This window comes from Lontra canadensis, unplaced genomic scaffold (assembly GCF_010015895.1).
Source record: "Lontra canadensis isolate GAN:19392208 unplaced genomic scaffold, GSC_riverotter_1.0 scaffold34, whole genome shotgun sequence".
Lineage (NCBI taxonomy): Eukaryota > Metazoa > Chordata > Mammalia > Carnivora > Mustelidae > Lontra > Lontra canadensis.
The window spans coordinates 14,518,706-14,537,313 of NW_022631028.1; the positions used below are offsets into that span (position 1 = coordinate 14,518,706).

Sequence of the window (18,608 nt, forward strand, 5' to 3'; positions counted from 1 at the left end):
TTCCTGATGCCTTACCGTCTTCCATATCAACTAATTCAATCTCTGGGCCTGGGACCCAGGTGTGAATCCAGTGAACAGCATGGTTTGGGAACTATTGCTCTGATTGATCAGATCAGAAGGCCATTGTTTTTTGAAGGTATTCTCAACCTTTACCATGCACCAGAATCACGCGGAGGACTTGTTCTTTTTTTTTTTAAAGACTATTTGAGAGAGCAAGGGAGTGAGCACAAGCAGGGGGATGGGCAGAGGAGAAGGACAAGCAGACACCCTGCTGAGCAGGAAGCCCGATGTGGGGCTCAATCCCAGGACCCTGGGATCATGACCTGAGCCAGAGGCAGACGCTTAACGACTGAGCCACTCAGGCGCCTGGAGGACTTGTTCAAACACAGATTACTGAGTCCTACCCCCAGAATTTCTGATATAGTAGCTGGGGTGGGGCCTGGAGAGCTGCATTTCAAACAAATTCCTGGGTGATGCTGCTGCTGAGGGTCCATGATCACACTTTTGAGAACCGCTATCCTAAAACAGGAAATTTATCCCAGGTTGTGTGCGAGTGTGTCTGTGGGTGTTTAAGTTGAATACAATCTACCTAGCAAATCTTCGGATTTGAATCAAGACTCTGAATCTGAAATCCTCCTGTAGAAGAGAAGTATCAGGCATCAGACCTTCTCACTATGGCTGAAGGGCCCATTTCACCAAGATGGTGAGTAGGATTAGGCATACAGAGAGGTCTCACAGATTGCCATGTGAGAACTGGGCTAAGATTTTGGTTGGCATGGCTCTGGTGGCTTAAAGCCAACTGAAGGAGGGGTGCCTGGCTGGCTCAGTCAGTAGAGCACATGACTCTTGATCTCCAGATTGTAAGTTCAGGCCCTATGTTGGACATAGAGTTTACTTTAAAAAGCCAACTGAAGGGAGACACTGAAATCTGAGGGGTAAGTACTATGATAATTTCTTACATGTGTTCACCCAAGGAAATGTCTTCACTGAGCTAGAATTTAAAATGTAATTCAGGAATGCACCCCAAGGTATCACTGAGCAGTGATACCATTTACTATCCTACAACTAAAATCTCTCAGTCTTCTGTAAAACTACTGTGAAGGATTACTCATTCACAAGTCTACAGTTTTTTTTGTTGTGTTGTTTTTTGGGTTTTATTGGGCTGGGAGGAGGGGCAGGAGAGAGAGGAGGAACCATAAGCAGTCCACACCCACTGTGGGCCCTGATCCAGGGCCTGATCTCATGATCCTGAGTTCATGACCCGAGCTGAAATCAAGAGTCAGGAGTTGGTGCGGCATGCCCGGGTGGCCCAGTAGGTTAGGTGTCTGCCTTCAGTTCAGGTCATGATCCCAGGGTCCTAGGATCGAGTCCTGCATCAGGCTCCCTGCTCAGCGGGAAGTATGCTTCTCCCTCTCCTTCTCCTCTTGCCCCTTTTGCCACTTGTGAATTCTCTCTCGCTCTCAAATAAATAAAATATCCTTAAAAAAACAAAAATGAGTTGGTCGCTTAACCGACTGAGCCATCCAAGCACCCTCAGAAGTCCACCATTCTTTACCTGCAGAGATATCCAATAAATTCTCTTACATTGTAAAATGAAGAAGAAAGTTTGAATGTTTTAGCAAACTTACTCGTTTCCATTTACCCACCAGTGAGAAATAAGCTCTTTTTCCTTCTGCATACCATATTGATATGTCTGCTTTGGCTTCTAAAACTTCACTCTGTTGTACCAAATCTAGTAAGATTGTTTCCTGCCCTTCCAATATTTGACTTTCGCCATCTTCTAAAAGCATATGTTACTTTTTATCTTTTATGATTATCTACATAAGACTTTCTGATAGTCAAGCAATGAAATGAAGTAATTATTTTTTCCCTCTACCACTTTCTACCAACAAACAGATTGTATTTTGGTAGTCCAGAACATATTAGAATTGGCATTCAAGAAGATTTAACTGATTTTCAAACTTTCATGTATGTATACATTACTTAGGAATCTTGTTAAATTTAGATTCTAATTTCGAGTCCTAGAAAGAGCCTGAGATTCTGCATTTAACAAGCTCCCAGATGATCACCGATGCTTCTGCTCTGGGGGTCACATCTTCAGTGGCAAAAACTATAAAAATGTAAATTCTCAGGTCCCTCTCCTGGTAGGTAGAGTTCAGGAGTGTATATATACACTTAATAAGCTCCTCTGGGTGATTCCTGTGATCAGTTCACTTCAGGTGCCACAGGTCTGGAATCTGCTTTGTAAATCCCTTTGTTACCCAATCTTAAGCTATCAGAGGAGAGTAGCTTTCTAACTTACAAAAGCCAGTGGGAGTTGGAGAGCAGAATAATGACTAGGCTGTTCTCTTTTTATCACCACTGTACATACAGTTAATCCATGTTTCCATTGTTGAACCCAGTATTGACAGAAGCTCTGTCAATCATGTGAGACGATTTCTACCAGAAATAAAGCATTTGCCCAAGCGACATTCCAGCTTTTTTTTGTTTTGTTTTCCAACATTACCAGACAGTGGTTCTTCTAGGTTTCTGAAGAAATTAATTTTATACTTAATGTGAGACAGGCATGAAGCCTTTTGAATGTGGTTGAAAGTGAACGCAGCACAAAGGCAAAATCTGTGTTCTCTTTCCATGTTAAAAACACTTCAGTAAGGAGTTTTGGAAGGAACATGATAAGCAAGAAATCATTCACTGCTGGATAACGTAAACGTTGCTTATCCACACTGAAGGTTTCTCTTGAGCCTGCGTGTCTAGGGCAGGGCAAGACTCACAGAGTCTAAGGTATCAAAATGAAACAATCAAAGGAAATGCAAGGGTGTCAAAATTCCTGTCTTCCTGGCCCTAGGTTGGTTGGTTGAGAGTGCCTGGGGAGGAAAGAGGAGACCATGATACTGCTTCAGAGAAAGGCTCAAAACTGGGGGAAGCTGAACTCCCAGGGCCCACTTGACCTGTTACCATCCCGTAAGTTTGTCTGGGGAGAAGTGAAGAAGGGAAGTTATGTGCTGGAGCTAGCTCCTACCGACAGTAGCTGAGTCTACATATCCTTCAGCTCTGGATGTGTTGACTTCTTGTTGGTAACTTGAAATTGGCCATGAAGGAAGTATTTACACCACAGAAATTGGGGAGCATTAAAAGCTAAGTTCCTTGGTGTATTGAGAGCCATTTCTTAATTTACCATCACACCAGTAGTTTCAGAGTGGTTTAAGAGTATAAACAGCCCACATATTTTTTCTTGGGCAATTCTACTTCATTATACTAAGTCCCAATTCCAGAAAGGATGGAGTATCCTGTAAGTCTGAGAAGCCATCTACAACCCACCTTGGAGGAAAGAAAGGTATCCAGGCAAAGCATCATGAGAAGAGACTTCTCTGTTTTGAACTGAACTCTGAATTCTCTCCTACAACATACATTTATTCAACAAATACCAATTAAATACCTACTTTGTGCCCAACACTGGGCTCAATAAGGGTTATATAGATCCATAATACAAAGTCTCTGTCTTTAAGACACTGATGATCTAAGGATTGCTAATAACAAATGCTACCACGTCTTCTTACCACTATAATACTATGATTCTTTCTACCACATTCAAATGACTCTTTTGTTCACTCAACAAACATTTCTATCTCCTAACAAAGTTGCAATCAAATAAGGCATTACAGTACTATACACTACTTGTCTAACCAAGGATAGGCATCTGTATAAGGGTTTAGGACATTGTGTCTAATATAATAAAATATCACTAACTTGGACTTATATAAGGAGGTCAGAGTGATTACAGATATTTAAAAATGCATACTGTCTTAAATAGGGTAGTTCAAAGGTGGTTAACAAGGATTTATCAGCTGAAGCTCTTAAAACATGTAAGAATGATTTCTAGTCAACATGTTAATCACTGTATATAAGATATTATCTTCCAAAATGGCTTTAAAATGTCTTGCTTGGAATAAGAAAAAAATTTTCCACCCAAGTCTCCACAATTAATTTTTGGCTTTTCAAGCCTTTTATAAAAAGAAAAAAGGCTAAGCCTGATCCTAGTTGTTGGCAGAGAAACTGTTGAGAGATCTTGAAATGGTTCCTGTGCTTAAAAGTATTTGTCAGTTACCATAGTGCCTGAAATGCCAACATTAAGGAACTATTTTCACTTATAACTGAATGGATGAGATACCACTACTCAGCAATAAAAGAGAACTAACTGTTGATACACACAACTGAGATGGATCTCAAGAGCATTGGGCAGAGTAAAAAAATATATATATATATCTGAAAAGGTCACATACTATGCAATTCTATATATAAAATATTCTCCCAAAATGACAAAACTATAGAGATGGAGAATAGATTAGTGGTTTCTAGACATTAGGGAGAATTCAGCAGGAGGGAGCTGGATGTGGCTATAAAAGGTGCCTGAGAAAAATCTTTGTTATGATGGAATACTTCTGTGTCTTGATTTCAGTGGTAGTTATTCAAGTCTGCATAGGTGATAAAATAACACAGAACTAAAGACACACATTGTACCAATGATCATTTTCCTTATTTTGATGTTGTAGAATGCTCACATAGGGTATAATCAGTCGTTAGGAGAAAGTAAATGAAATACACAGGACCTCTCTATCTTTGTGACTGTATATCTATAATTATTTCAAAATTAAAAAAAAAATTCCAACCGTGATAGGTTTATTTGGCTCTAAAAAGCACTCTTATATTTCAGCAAAAAGTCCCCTAATAACGGTGGTGGCGGTAGTGGCGATAACAGAGAGAAGTAGGAATGAAGCAAATATTGGGCTAAGTACTTAATATACAATACATTTATCATTTCATCTATTCTTCAAAACAACCTCATGACTATAAATATTATTACTTTTCTTTTACAATAACCTTCCCAAAGGAGCAGGAATCCATAAACATAAGAACGGTAGGAGGAGACCCAGGTAAGCAGGACATTCAATATACTCAACCAAAACAAGCAGGGCACAGGTATGAGGAACTTAAAAGGGACACATCATGCTGATGTTAGAAAAGAGAAATCTTACTTCAGAGTTTGTTGAGTCTTCTTGTGAATGTTGTCCTTGGCTAGAGAGGGCTAGCCAACGATTTTGAATCCACCATTCTGAAATGATGGACCTAGAAAGAAGATTCCCACTGTAAGCAGCCTTCTAGTTATCTACCCAGCAAGCCAGAAAAATCTTGGGGTTTTAAACTCTGATACCAGCATTTTCTCTTTAGCGGTGAAAACATTTGAATGGATGAATTCATTCTAGGTTTATTTTTATGGAATGATGAGGTGATAGTTAAAGATAATAAAGTTTAAAATAGTCAAGACTTCTGAAATTCCAGAAGGGCCAAACGGAATAGTCTCCATCCACTGGCAATGTGGCTAGTGATGTTTCTACAGACTAAGTGCAGTAGAACTGTATGCAGAATTATCCTTTCCTCTTCAATAATGAAAAGCACATTCGTACATTTTCCAAATGTTACTCCCTTTGCACATCCAGTCAAGGAGTTATCGATCACCCTTGCTCTCTCTCTCTTGAGAAATGACACTAAGTCACAAAACTTTTGTTTTCAAGGGTTCTGTTAGCTACTTTAAACACCCTTGACATGTGACCAAGAGTCATTTAATTCAGTAAAACCAAACAGTTGAGAATTACAGAGAGAACTTCTTCTAGCTGGGTGCTTCTCATAGATCATGTAATGTTAATGAATTAAAGATCCTTGATAAATAATAAAAAGTTGCATTTTCCAAATGAAAGAGGTCCTGTAACCTGACTCATTCCAACACTGAGAGAGCAGTGCCCTCTAGTAGTTGATGTAAGAAATATTATCCCCTAAGTGCATTAGATTTAGCAAATGAGGATCCCCCAGTATCTGAGCAACTCTCATATTCAAGTGGGCAATTTGACAATTGGTTTTACCTTTTCTGAGCTATTAAGAACCTACTGAAGTTTCACCTTCAATGTGTACTAAATTTTTAAGTGCCAGCAAAGGTTGGGTTCTAATAGTGCTCTACTGAGGACCTTCCCAGTAACTTTTAAAACCTAATTTCTCTGTGAATGTCAAATTTAACGGACTCCTTTCACTTAAATACAAGGTACAGACAGGAAAAAACATCATTCCATACACTTAAGGGCGTCTTAGGTGCAACAGATGGTCACAAAATGGCAGAATGTTAACAAAACCATTAATGGGTCAAGTATTCACAAACTGATGAAGGTTTGACAATTTTGCCCTAGAAAGCACTGCAGCTTAATGTGGAAGCTGATAGATTTGCAGGGTTAAATAACGGTAGAGGTAAATTAAGCAAATTAAGTAAACAAAGGGAAGAGATTTGAATTTATAATTCTATTTTTATTAATGAAAGATATTCAAAGATATTCAAAGCCACTCTTATCACTAGGATATCCACAAGATAATATGCACATTAAACAGTGAAATGTACAGTGAAAATGCTTCTGAAACTTGAAGGTGTGTTTTCTGTCTTCTGTGAGGCTGATATCATGCTATTTCAAATCTTGTAAAAGCAATATATAGTTTTTTGACAAATACACCCATGTGTTGTGCACAGTTTGATTTATGTAAACTCATTTCAAATGCAATTTCAGAATTCCTCCTGAACAGATGAAAAATGTCTGCCTAAAGTGATAAAAATGTGTGTGTAGAAAGATACAGTTTTAAGAAGGGATTTGTATATGATACAGCTTTGTAACTCTATTTCACAAAATACTCTTTTTCAAAAACTTCTAGAAATTTGATTTTTTTTTTTTACATTAATGTGTCAGTTCAGGTGTTTAAGATGAGAATGAGGCTGTTGTACTATAGAATCCTTTCTGTGCTGCATATTAGCATGTATGGGAGTGGTAAATGGGGGAATAATGACAGTAGAACATAAATGCTGGCTTTGTTCATGTATTTCATACATGGCAGCAATCAAACACAGAGCCCACTGATTCAAGTCAACACAGTATCCAAGGCAAAACTATGTTGCCCACCATTCCCCTCACCTACATTCTTCCTCTTGTCTTAGTTTGACTAGGTGACATGAGAGTGCTGATAGCATGGTTCTTTTAAGGCTTCCGGCAGATTTTGCTTTGTTACAAAGTCTTTCCAGTTTTACTTGTTTGCTTGAGTTGAGCGATCTCAACTCTTCCTTCTGTCTTTCATCAAGCTGTCTTCACACACATGTACAATTCACACACATATGCTCTGCATTTTTTGTAGTATTTATTAGGAATTTCACTTATCTTTTTAATCATGCTAATACATTTATTCAAGGGGGTGGTCAGGTGTTTCTTTAATAGTGTGGTGTTACATAAATATTGAGTAGGTCTGTCCTGACCCCATCTTTTTCATAATCCTATAATTTTTATTATGTGATTTTGCAGATCATACTAGGAATACATTTATCTCATTATAGCAGAAACATCAGTAACAACTTGCAGGTTGCTTACTAATTGTACTTATCATTATAGAATTATACTCCAAGTTGTAGATTGCCCTCACAAATCCAAGGTACACAGATGGAGATATCAACTGCCTACTAAATTCATCTACTTAATTTCACCTTTGCATAGTAAAACCAGCTCCAGTCATACATTGCATCACCCCTTTAAAAATTAGACTTTCCACTTTTATTTCTTTCTAGACAATTACTGAAAATATTTCCACAACAAAAGCATTTAATAAAACTTTAACTTGCTTTCACTGAAGCTTATTTTTGTTATTTTTTTATATATATATATATCACTAGTATCTGGTTTGGTTGCAATTAAGAAATTGACTCCCATTCTCCCTACTCACATACATATATTTTCACTCTCTGTCCTCATTTAAGTAATTTGTGGTATTTAAATTTCACATTCAACGTGATCTAAAATCTTAGATTCTAGTAGGTCAAACAGCTGGGAGTCAGGGATTTTAAATAGAGTGAAATTAAGATTCCAAGAGGTGAATCCCTCCTCAAAAGAGATCTTAGATCACATTAATTTAATTAACTCAGAAGGAAATGGAGATTTTTTTCAGAAAGGCATCTTTTAAATTCCTTCCAAGAGGATACAAATGTGTATCTATTGTTTTAGGAAAGCAATAATTCTTTAACATTATTTTCGTATAACCACCTGAGTTATAAAATGAATTTAGAACACTCATAGTGAGCATGGAATTGAGTTTTCTAAGAGCAAGCCCCAGTTTATCCTGTGTGAGCCAAGCATTGCATTAGGCAACAGTAGCGGAAAGCTGGAGAAAGCCCTAGTTTTTAAGTAAAAGCTCAGAGGGTGATGATAGAGACATTTCAGCATGTTCTCATGGAGACATGCACAGAGTGGTAAGGGACGGAGCAGAAGCAGAAACTTTTATCAAAGAAGGAATGCTTTAACCTCCATAATCAGAAAAATGCCTTATGGATTTTCTTGTTTATCTTTTCTTATGCTTCCCTGAAATTTTAAAATTTTTATTCATTTGAACATGAAATAATTTTTTGAGTCTCTGAATAGAGTGATGGAGTGTTCTGTATCTTGATCTTCTTAGTGTAGTATACCCAATTCATCAAGCTGTACACTTGAAACGGGGCATTTTACCACATATAAATTAACCTCAATTTTTAATAAACTCATCAAAATGTACAGTGCTACTCTTTTTACTTTAGAAAAAATTTAACCTCTTCCCTTTGATGCCCAAGGCAACAATAAATACACTGTAGAAAGAAAAAGGCTAAAGCATGATCTGGTGGTTTGTTTTTTTTTTTCCTTCCATAATAATTATTTTATTTTCTGTATTCTCTTCCAGCTGTGGGTCCGGATTTTTCGAGAACCCTCTTAAAAAGAGTAACTCTTGTCAAAGTGGGAGGTGAAGTTGTCATTGAGTGTAAGCCAAAAGCTTCTCCTAAACCTGTCTACACCTGGAAGAAAGGAAGGGACATATTAAGAGAAAATGAAAGGTATTATCTTGAGATATTTTTAATAATTGATTAATCTATAATAATTTATTTGTCTGTTATTAATAGTTCTAGAGGGAGAAATTTACCATCTGCTGTGATGGACTAAATGTTAAGCAAAGATCTGAAGTTTTGGAAGAGTGTGGAATTAAAATTAGCTGGTTATATTAAGATTCTCCAAAACCCTCCCTGCAAAGAGAGATTTCATGGTCCCTGTTGAGTGTCAGAGCTGCTTAAAGGTGAGCAGCTGGAAAAACCTTCCTTTAATTTTAGCCTAAAAATTATTTGTTGATTCACCCACTTTTCTCCATATTACTTGTTTTTCCTAAAACAAAGAAATCCAGTGTGTCTTTGCTGTGACAACTTCTCAAATATTTGGCAATGGCTATTATGTCTCAATAGTTTCTCCTTTTTTTTTTTTTTGAGGCTAAATATTACTAATTCTAAAACTCATTCTGCATATAACATAGTTGTGATTATTTTAGTGACATCTTTTTGAAACAAGTTATTTTTTCTTTCTGACATATAAACTCTTGTGTATTTCCTTTTATATGTGAACTACACTTAGAATGCATGCTGTTTATACAGTGTAAATATATATATGGGTTGTTTGGGGTTTTAGGTCAAATTACACCAACTGGCAGGTACCTGTAAGACCTTTTCTTGGCTGTCACCCCTATAAACATCCCCCATCCCTTTCTGTAATCTACTCAATCTGTTGGAAAATGGTAATTATGCGTGAGTCTATGTCAGAGCATTTACTAGCTGTATACATAATGATTTTAATTGATGCTAAAGGTCAAGTACTTGAGGTTCCAAAGTGGAAGCCTGTAAAAATGTATCCGTATCTATCCTTTACACCTGTACACCTTTGGATTTGCATATGCAAATTAGATCTTTGCACTGATGATGTTGTGCTTATTAATGATTTTTGCAAACAAACTTGATACGGTTTATAGATGGTGTATTCATACACATATTAAATTCATAATATATATCCTTCCTGATTTCTGTTATATAAAGGAAGCAACGTTTTTCACTGAATATTGGCATGGTGTTCAAATTTAAAGACATACTTGGAGCTTGAGAGGATAGGTTCTTATTTTGTAACCTGAGGGTTTATTTCCTGTTTTACCTCAGTATTTCCCCGAAGGTGGTATGTAAGATTACTTTTAATAATTATGCATTTACTTTGTTTATTAAAATACAGTTGAAATATAACTAATATGTACCACATATAATGCTTAGACTAACGGTACATTGTAAATTTTTAGTTTCACAATGATGTAAAGAAAAAGTACTTTAAAATAATACAGGTAATAGACATGTCACAATCCATGAATAAATCAAGTTAGAGTAAGATTACTGTAACAAACAACCTACAGTGATTTAAAACAATAGAAGGCTATTTGTAATTCACACTGCATGTCCCTCAGGGGTCTGAGGGTAGCTTTGCTGCCCTCAACAGCCAAGGCTGGTAGAGTAACATCCTCCTCAACATCAGTATTGCAGAAGGGAAAGAGAGTGGCCAAACATGCACTTAAAGCGTTTGCCCAGACGTCAAATACTTCACTTTCACTCATGTTTCATTAGCCAAAAGAAGTCACATGGCTCTTCAAAAGTTCACTCCAGCAAGGAAATACAATCTTAGTTTGTGCCTAGAGGGAAAAAAAAAAAAATGATGACCTAATATTTTGAACAGTATTAATGACTACTTACCACTGCTATAGCTTAACCATTGTTATATACTGATCAGATTACCTTTGGGAAAATGGTATATCAATATCAAGAACTCTACCTAACAAGTGAATTTCATGGATTGTTTCTACCACTTGACTTACCACAAAGCTTGTCTCTCTCCAGTTCTCATTCTTTCTCCTACTAATTTGATTAATAGGGTTCACATATTGCTTCAGCATTTATATTAACTTGGTTAATTTTTTCAGCATTTATATGGCACTAAAGATGTATTTAACGAAGCCTTGTTCTTTTTCACCTCCACCGCCAGAGTCACCAGGCAAGACCCTAACTCTCAGTATTAGCACTTCCTCCTCCAAATGGGTGCTGTGTTCTCACAGCTCTGCTCCTTCCTCCTACCTCACTCAGATTGTATTAAGCAGACAGACTGATGTGGGTAATGTGCATGAGTCCCAAAGCTGCCAGGTGTAACATTAAGGGGAATGATGGTGTGCTACATCCAAGGGACGCACCTGCCACTAAATTGGAACATTATTGCTGCCCTATGGAGATGCCAGTCAGCTGCCTCCCTATCTTTCCGTTCTTCAAGAGAAGCTAGAAATCAGGGCTTTTATTTGAACTCTCTTAACTTTTTAATGTCAGCAACTCATTTTTTATAATTGTAATGGTTATTAAAACATGGATCCACATACCAAGTTTACTCCATGAGTCACTGGATTTTAACTTCTGAGAAAGATATAAACTCAGTTGTATATCTCATAATTTCTAAAAAGCATGAAAAATAGAAAAGATTTTAATGTTTTCTCACTGGAAGAGAAGAAATTTTGCCATTTTTCTTCCTTTTTTTCTGGTAAAGGAGAAAAACTATTAAGTGGATGAGCAAAACAATTCATGAGTGAAAAATTTTAGGACTCCTATTTTAGGACAAGATTGACATTTTAGACCAACACAAAAGGCACACTTCTTTGTTCCCAGCGCCGAGTTATAGTTTCTAGTACATGGATTTATTAGCCCTAAATCTCTTTTGAGATATGGACTCTTAAGAACCAAACGGCAAACCTTTAACCTTTGAGTAAAAAGTTACTAATAACCTAAGTACAAAGTACTGGGACAGTGTTTTGGTGAAACAAAACTTTATGGTCAACCAACCCCTTTCTAGTAATGTGATCCCCAGAGTCTGTGTTTAGACTGATTTTGCCAAACACTATTTTGTAAATGAACTTTAACTTTTGTCTTAACTAACCAACTGCCTACAAGCGAATTTATAATGAAAGTATATGAAGCAACAGTTTTAAGTTTTTGATTTTATTGAATCATATGGTGATATTGTAGTTATCCCAGGGGATATAGACTGAGAAAGATTGGTTTAATGTAACATGTGAACTATTTAAAAAGTATGTTCGTATGTACTTACTTTGCTTTGTCATACCTTTAGAAATTTAAAGCATATTCACAGTAGCCCTCTCTATACAATGCATCTAAGTGGGATTTAATTTTTAACTTTTATAGCTTTGTAATTATGTATATAAAACATTTCTTTTTGTCTTTTACACATTTCCAGCTACCAGAGTTTAGGCAATATCAGATATTTAAAACAGTTATGACCTGTCACAAAGCCCAAGTACTTGATTCTTCAGGAAACACCTATTGTTACCATCAAAGCAGCAAGATTATGTGGATTAAGTGAGCAAATAAGTCAACTAACTGAATAAGATTGATAATTTTGTTTACTTTAGTTTCTAGATAAAAGGCATTTGAAACAGATGAGATTGAAGTTGATTAGAAACAAAACATCTGAGTACAAAAGTAGCAGAATCATTGATAAAAACCTAGGATCCTGGTATTGTAAGGAACCTGAAACCATGTTTCAACCAGAATGGGCTCTTTTGGTGTGACAGAAACCCAGGTCATGCCTGGCTTCAGTACTTTGGCTCAAGTGTCTGAGAAGGACAGGGATGGCCTGACTGAAGGTGCAGCAGGGCTCAGGAGCTCACACAGGGGCATCAGGACTCTGGCTCTCTTCATCTGTCACCAGCCCTGTCTTCCCTCTTGACTCCACCTTCTAAAAGGCTCTCCTCTCCTGGCACTAGGATGGCTGTCAGCAGTCCCAGGCTGCCTTCTTTTCTAGCTTCTCATAACAATTCCAGAATCAGTTTTCATGTAATTAAATAAACCTGCTTTGGTCAGTGTTCTCCCCTGATCCAAGTATATTCAGGGAGGATGTGATGCCCTGTGTAGGAGAATGTGATTCACTGATCCTCAGAGAGCACATGGGGAAGCCCCACTTTAAACCACATGGACTGAGAAGGGTTCCCCCAAAGAAATTTAAGGTTCCTACTACCAGAACAAGAGTAAATGAATGCTGGACAGACAACAGTGCCAAATTCCTGCTGTAGTCACAGAACCCACCTTCCAGTCCAGGATAGGGGGTCCCCACAATGGCTGGACCCTTATCCTTCCCTAGCCACCTCTAATGATGGAGACCTAACTAATTGTTAAAAGATTTTTTTTTCTCTATAAGGTATATCCTTGTAACTTTCACTCATTGTGTTTCAGTTCACTTTCTGAAGTTATGCTGACAAATCTGATTTTTCTCCACCCCCAATCCTTCCCTTTATATAGACTGGCAGGCTATAGTCCTGCCCTCTTTAATTCTTTTCCAAGACTACATGTCCCTGATATTGTTCATATGACAGTATTCTCGCATCCTTTCACTATCTTGATCATTTCTTTCACTGTCTTTCTAAAAGTATGCCACCTAGAATTAAAAGCAGTATTAATAAAGGGAACAAACAACTTTATTTTATCTCTGTAGAAAAGTATGATAATTACTGTTATATGATGTCTCTGAAGAGGAAATGTTACTTCAGTGACCTTAGATTAGTAAGGCAGACAAGTGTATATAATACATCATAGAAATACCACTCACTCCCAAAGGTTATTTTTAAAAATTATCTTAGTGCCTAAAGGGGTAGATCTAGTTGACTGGAAAATTCACTTAGACGAAATACTTTACTTTTCACTGAAGCTGAAGAAATGAGCGAAATGTTACTCTCGTTAACTGTGTAAATAAAGACTTCTTAGTCTTATTCATGCTTGAGAATTTCTCTCCTCCCTTTTAGACATTAGGCTAATAGATTATGTCAAGCTAATGGACAATCACCAATATAGATATGCCACTGAGTGTGGCTGGAAAGAATCTCAAACTTATAGCTTGCATGTCACGGGCATGGTTTCAGAATAGCAGCATGACTCTTCTGTCAAACTAGCCCACTCCAATTTTGTTCAATGAACGAAGAATGCATTGGGTACTTGCCATATGCTAGCCCCTGTGCTTGGTGCTAGGGATAGAGAGAAAGGGGAGACATAAACCCAGCCCTCAAGATGCTCACTAGTGCAGGGACCCAGCAGCAAAATAACAATATGTTTTTCAGTAATCCTAGGGCACATGTTATAAAGGTGATATATTGAGAAGGAACACTGAAAAAATATAGGCCAACAATAGATTGTGGAGGCCTTGCATTTTACATCTACAGAGCTTAGACTTGAACTTGAAGACCCTGGAGAATTGAAGGATTTTATGCAAGCAGTGCACCGTCATACAGTACTGTGAAGGGGGTGCTCTGCCTGCAGTACAGAAAAGAATCAGAGAGGAGCAAGTTTGGAGAGGCAAGCAGACCAATTGCAGGCAACAGTCTGGGATGGAAATGAAAAGAACATTGACTTCAGTCTCTTGAGAGTCAAGGAAGGAAGACCGACAGGCTCTTAAAAGGGTAAAATTTGAAAAGATTTAATGATGTCGTAAGTAGAAAGATTGTATGAAGAAAGAGGGGGTAAAAATGACTCCTGGGATTCTAACGTGAGCAGCCAGTGCCCAGTAGGCCAATTGCCACAGTAGTCACTACAGAGACAGCAAGTCTGAGAGGAGAAAATAGATTAATATCAACATGTTGAATTTGAAGTGCCTGCAAGTGGAGGTGTCACATTCGAATAAGAATTCCCATTCAAGTATCCCCTACTCAGAGAAGATTTTCCCTACGAACCTGTTGAAAATTGTAAAATTCCCATCCTCTTTACCTGCTTTATATTCTCCGTAGTTCTTATCGCCATCTAACACACTACATACTTATGAATTCCCCACCCTCCACCCAATCAGAATGTAAATTCCACAAGAACAAAAATCTGTGCAGGTGCATGTGTGTTTGTGTTGCTTTTGACTTAAACAATACAGTATTTTACAGTTCTGGACATCAAAAGCCTGAAATGGGTCTCATTAGGCTAAAATCATGTGTTCCTTCTGGGAACTTTAGATAGGAATCTATTTCCAGCTTTCCAGAGGCCACCTTTGTTTTTGGGCTCATGGCCCCCCTCCTCCATCCTCAAAGCCAACAAAGATGAATCAAGTTGAGCCTACCCACATCACATAACTCTGACCTCCTCTTGGGCCTCCTCCTTCTTCCTGTGGTGACACTGGGCCCTTTGAATGTATTTTGTTCCATTCTGTAGTGGTAGCATCTAGGACAATGCCCAGTATAGAGTAAGTACTCAGCAAATGTGTCCAATAGAACTTGAAATATAGGTCTGAGTTCAGGAGAACAATGAGACCTACATATTGCCAGTAGATAAGACGCAACGGAGTGGGTAAATTCATCCAGACAGAAGTTTGTCAAATAAGAGCATGTGAATCAAAGGAAGAAACCCTGAGGAACAACCACGTACACAGAATGGTAGAAGCAGAGCCTGATGGAAGGATTAAGAAAGCAGACTCAAAGGTGTAGAAAAACAAATAGAGGAATATAACAAACAGATACCAAGGGAGCAGAAAGGTTCAAGAAAGAATATGCATTTTGTGCCTTCAAGATATCCAACCAACTAACAGCTCAAAGATGACCACTGGGTTTAGGAACCTTCACGTCACCTTGGGCAGAACATTTTCAGACCACTGTGGACCTCTTTTGAAGACAGTATCAACATCTATATTCTTAGGCATTTTGTCACAGACTGTAATATATGTTTAGGTTTGTCTGATCCCCACAGTCTAATCAGATCAAGTCTAGCATTCCATGAGAATATTCAACCCAAATAGGAATAAAATTCATATTCATGTTTCTTGCCTAGAGACACTAAAGTCTGCCTCTGAGGTAAAATTAGATCATGGCCCTAATATGCCTCTTCTCCCAAAGGCCTTTGGAAGAGTTGAAATTCATGTAATACATGGAGGCAAATCCCAGCACAGGGCTACAAAACTGCATGCTGTATATAAAGTGTGAAAGCCTGGTCTGAAGACTCCAGCAGTCTGGGATTCAGAGCAAATGTGATGGCAGGTATTTGCCCAAAAGGCCGATCGAATCCTAGTGTGGAAAGCAGAGTTTATTGCTTCAGGCATTCTGTTTCTCTTCTGGAAGCACAGTGTCTATATATGTGCTCTTAATGAGAAACCTGCATTCAGGATATCTCTTACAGTTGCTGCAGAGCTGTATAGCTCTGTTATTAGGAATTCTGCCCTGGGGAACAATTATGTTATTGCAATAATTAGAGGCAGTTCATCTCCATAATAATGGAAATCCTGCCTTGGAGGCAAAACAACATCAAAGCAACATGAGCATCATTGCTCTAGATAGAATCTGTTGCCTTGCTTATTGGTAGTACTATATCATTTTAATTTTGCATGTGCAGTTATAGAAATAGAGCTTATTCTGCTCTCCAAATGCAGACCTAGAACTTTCCTCCGTTGCCTCAGTTGATCTCTCCTAGAGCCATGATGGACAAAATAGTTATGACTTTAAGTCCCCTGAAGTACAGTTGCAGAAGGATTTAGAGAGATGTGTTTTTAAACATTTGTAATGATATCAAACCCAGTGGTACAGGAGATTCCATGAACTTCTCCTCAGCCACAAACCTTTTGTACCTCAGCAGAGTATGTCATGTTGTATTACAGTCAGGGGTTAAACCGATAGCCAAATTCAGGCAGGGACTACTACTAACAGTTCGACTCATGTGGTCATGGTATTGGTTATGCCTCAAAACATGCTGAGAAGAGAACTGAATTTTTATGTAGAAGTATCTGAAATAAGGTCCCCAATGTAAAGGCAACACTTGATAAAAAAAAAAATTTTTTTTTCCAGGTGTGTCTTAAATTAATCCTCTTTTTTTTAGTCAGTTCTCTGTGTCCTGGTACTCATTTCTATCCTCATTATCTCAAAGCATAGATTTTACAACTATTTAACCTAACCCCTTAACTGGTCTATTTGGCATCAGCCCTCACTCTTATCTTCCACAAGATTTGATATTTATCACATCTCTGATAAATTCAATCCAATAAACATTCATCACACAGTTCCTTTATATAAGATGCATTTGAGATTAGGAACATAACCTAATTTAAATTCGGGTTCTATGGGTGTCATAAAAAAAGGGATGCAATTTTGACAGTGGTTTAAAGGATAGAAACTTTTCATCTTATTACCCTTATAAATTTTATTTTTTAACATTATATAAAATATTATTCCATAGCCCTCAACACACATACACATGTAGGCAGGCTTTTTTTTTTTTTTAAGATTTTATTTATTTATTTGACAGATCACAAGTAGGCAGAGAGGCAGGCAGAGAAGGAGAGAGAGAGGGGAAGTAGGCTCCCTGTTGAGCAGAGAGCATGATGCAGGGCTCAATCCCAGGACCCTGAGATCATGACCTGAGCCAAAGGCAGAGACTTTAACCCACTGAGCCACCCAAGTGCCCCACATATAGGTGGTTTTATGTATATGCCTAGAAGGAATTTTACCAAAATGTCAGCAGTGGTTTCCCTGGTAGCTGGGACTATGGACTTTTCTTCCTTGCTTCTTTAATCTTCCCTCCTTCCTTTTTTTTCTTTTTTCTTTTAAGTTACAAGTTTTATATTTATGAGTACGATTATTTCATTAATGTTCCATTTCCCATAACAGGCTGAAGGGGCTATGAGGAAAGGTGCCATACATGTATGTTTGAGCACATGTGTGTTGGAGTACCCCAGCTTCTGGTAGTGAACCTAAAATACTCTAAATGCTCCATATTTGTGTCTAAACCTTTGCAAATCATCTGATGTTTGAAGGAGACGGCTGGAGAAGTTGGTGGTGGTATATGTAAGTGGAAGGAGTGAAAGAATGAAACATATTCAAATATATTCAAAAGGAAAATAGAGATGAATGAGCAGAGAGAGATGAGGTTGTAAATTTTCTTGGACTTAGGCTTCAAAAGGTCTTGCATGGAAATCTGAGGAGTTTGCACTTCACTGAGGGGTACAAAGAGTTAGGGAATGATTTTGGCATACATCTCCAGGCTTTCTCTTGTTGCTTGTCCTTGATCAGTTGAGTTTGGCGTGTACTCAGGTAGCATGTGTTGTGATTTACTGTGCACCCATCTGGGAAATCACTTGACCTTCCTAGAGCAATGATTCTGCATCCTCAAAGTGGAGATCCAGCAATAGTTTCCAAATTCAGGTCTGCAGACCAGAGCTGGGCTGACTGCTGCAGAACCAACAGAGGTACATTTAAAAATGAGTATCCCACTCCTCTTCCCCAAACTTTCTGTCTTAGGAATTCTGAGATGAGACCCAGGAACATGAATTTGTCTTTCTTTACATTTCCCAGGTGATTCTAATGCACAACCAGGTGTGATGCTGTTTCAGTAGCTTCCCATTGATCTCAGTACAAATAGCCCATCATGTGACCAGCGAGACACGCCCTTCCCCAGCCTCTACTGGTCCGCCCAACCTCGCCCAACCTCGATCTTCTTCCTGCTTTCTTACTTACTTGCCCTTAGTCTTACTTCTTGAGTCATGTGGACCTCCTGTCACCTCTTCAAATGGTCTTACTCCTCCTACAACAAAGCCTTCAAACATACTGTTGTCTCTGCCTGAAATGCTTTTATCCAGGACTTGACAAACTATAGCCCACAGGCCAAAATCCAGCCTGCCACCTGTGTTTGCACAGCCTGCAAGCTG

General features: G+C 38.1%; 1 protein-coding gene across 5 annotated transcripts in view; it reads left to right on the forward strand.

The window, feature by feature from the left end:
• CNTN4 (contactin 4) overlaps positions 1-18,608 on the forward strand; it is a 917,793-nt gene that overhangs the window by 777,419 nt on the left and 121,766 nt on the right. For all 5 annotated transcript variants that reach the window (XM_032867432.1, XM_032867434.1, XM_032867431.1 and 2 more), the window contains one exon: positions 8,782-8,932. In XM_032867432.1, coding sequence (XP_032723323.1) covers positions 8,782-8,932 — 151 coding nt within the window. The remainder of the gene's footprint in view (positions 1-8,781; positions 8,933-18,608) is intronic.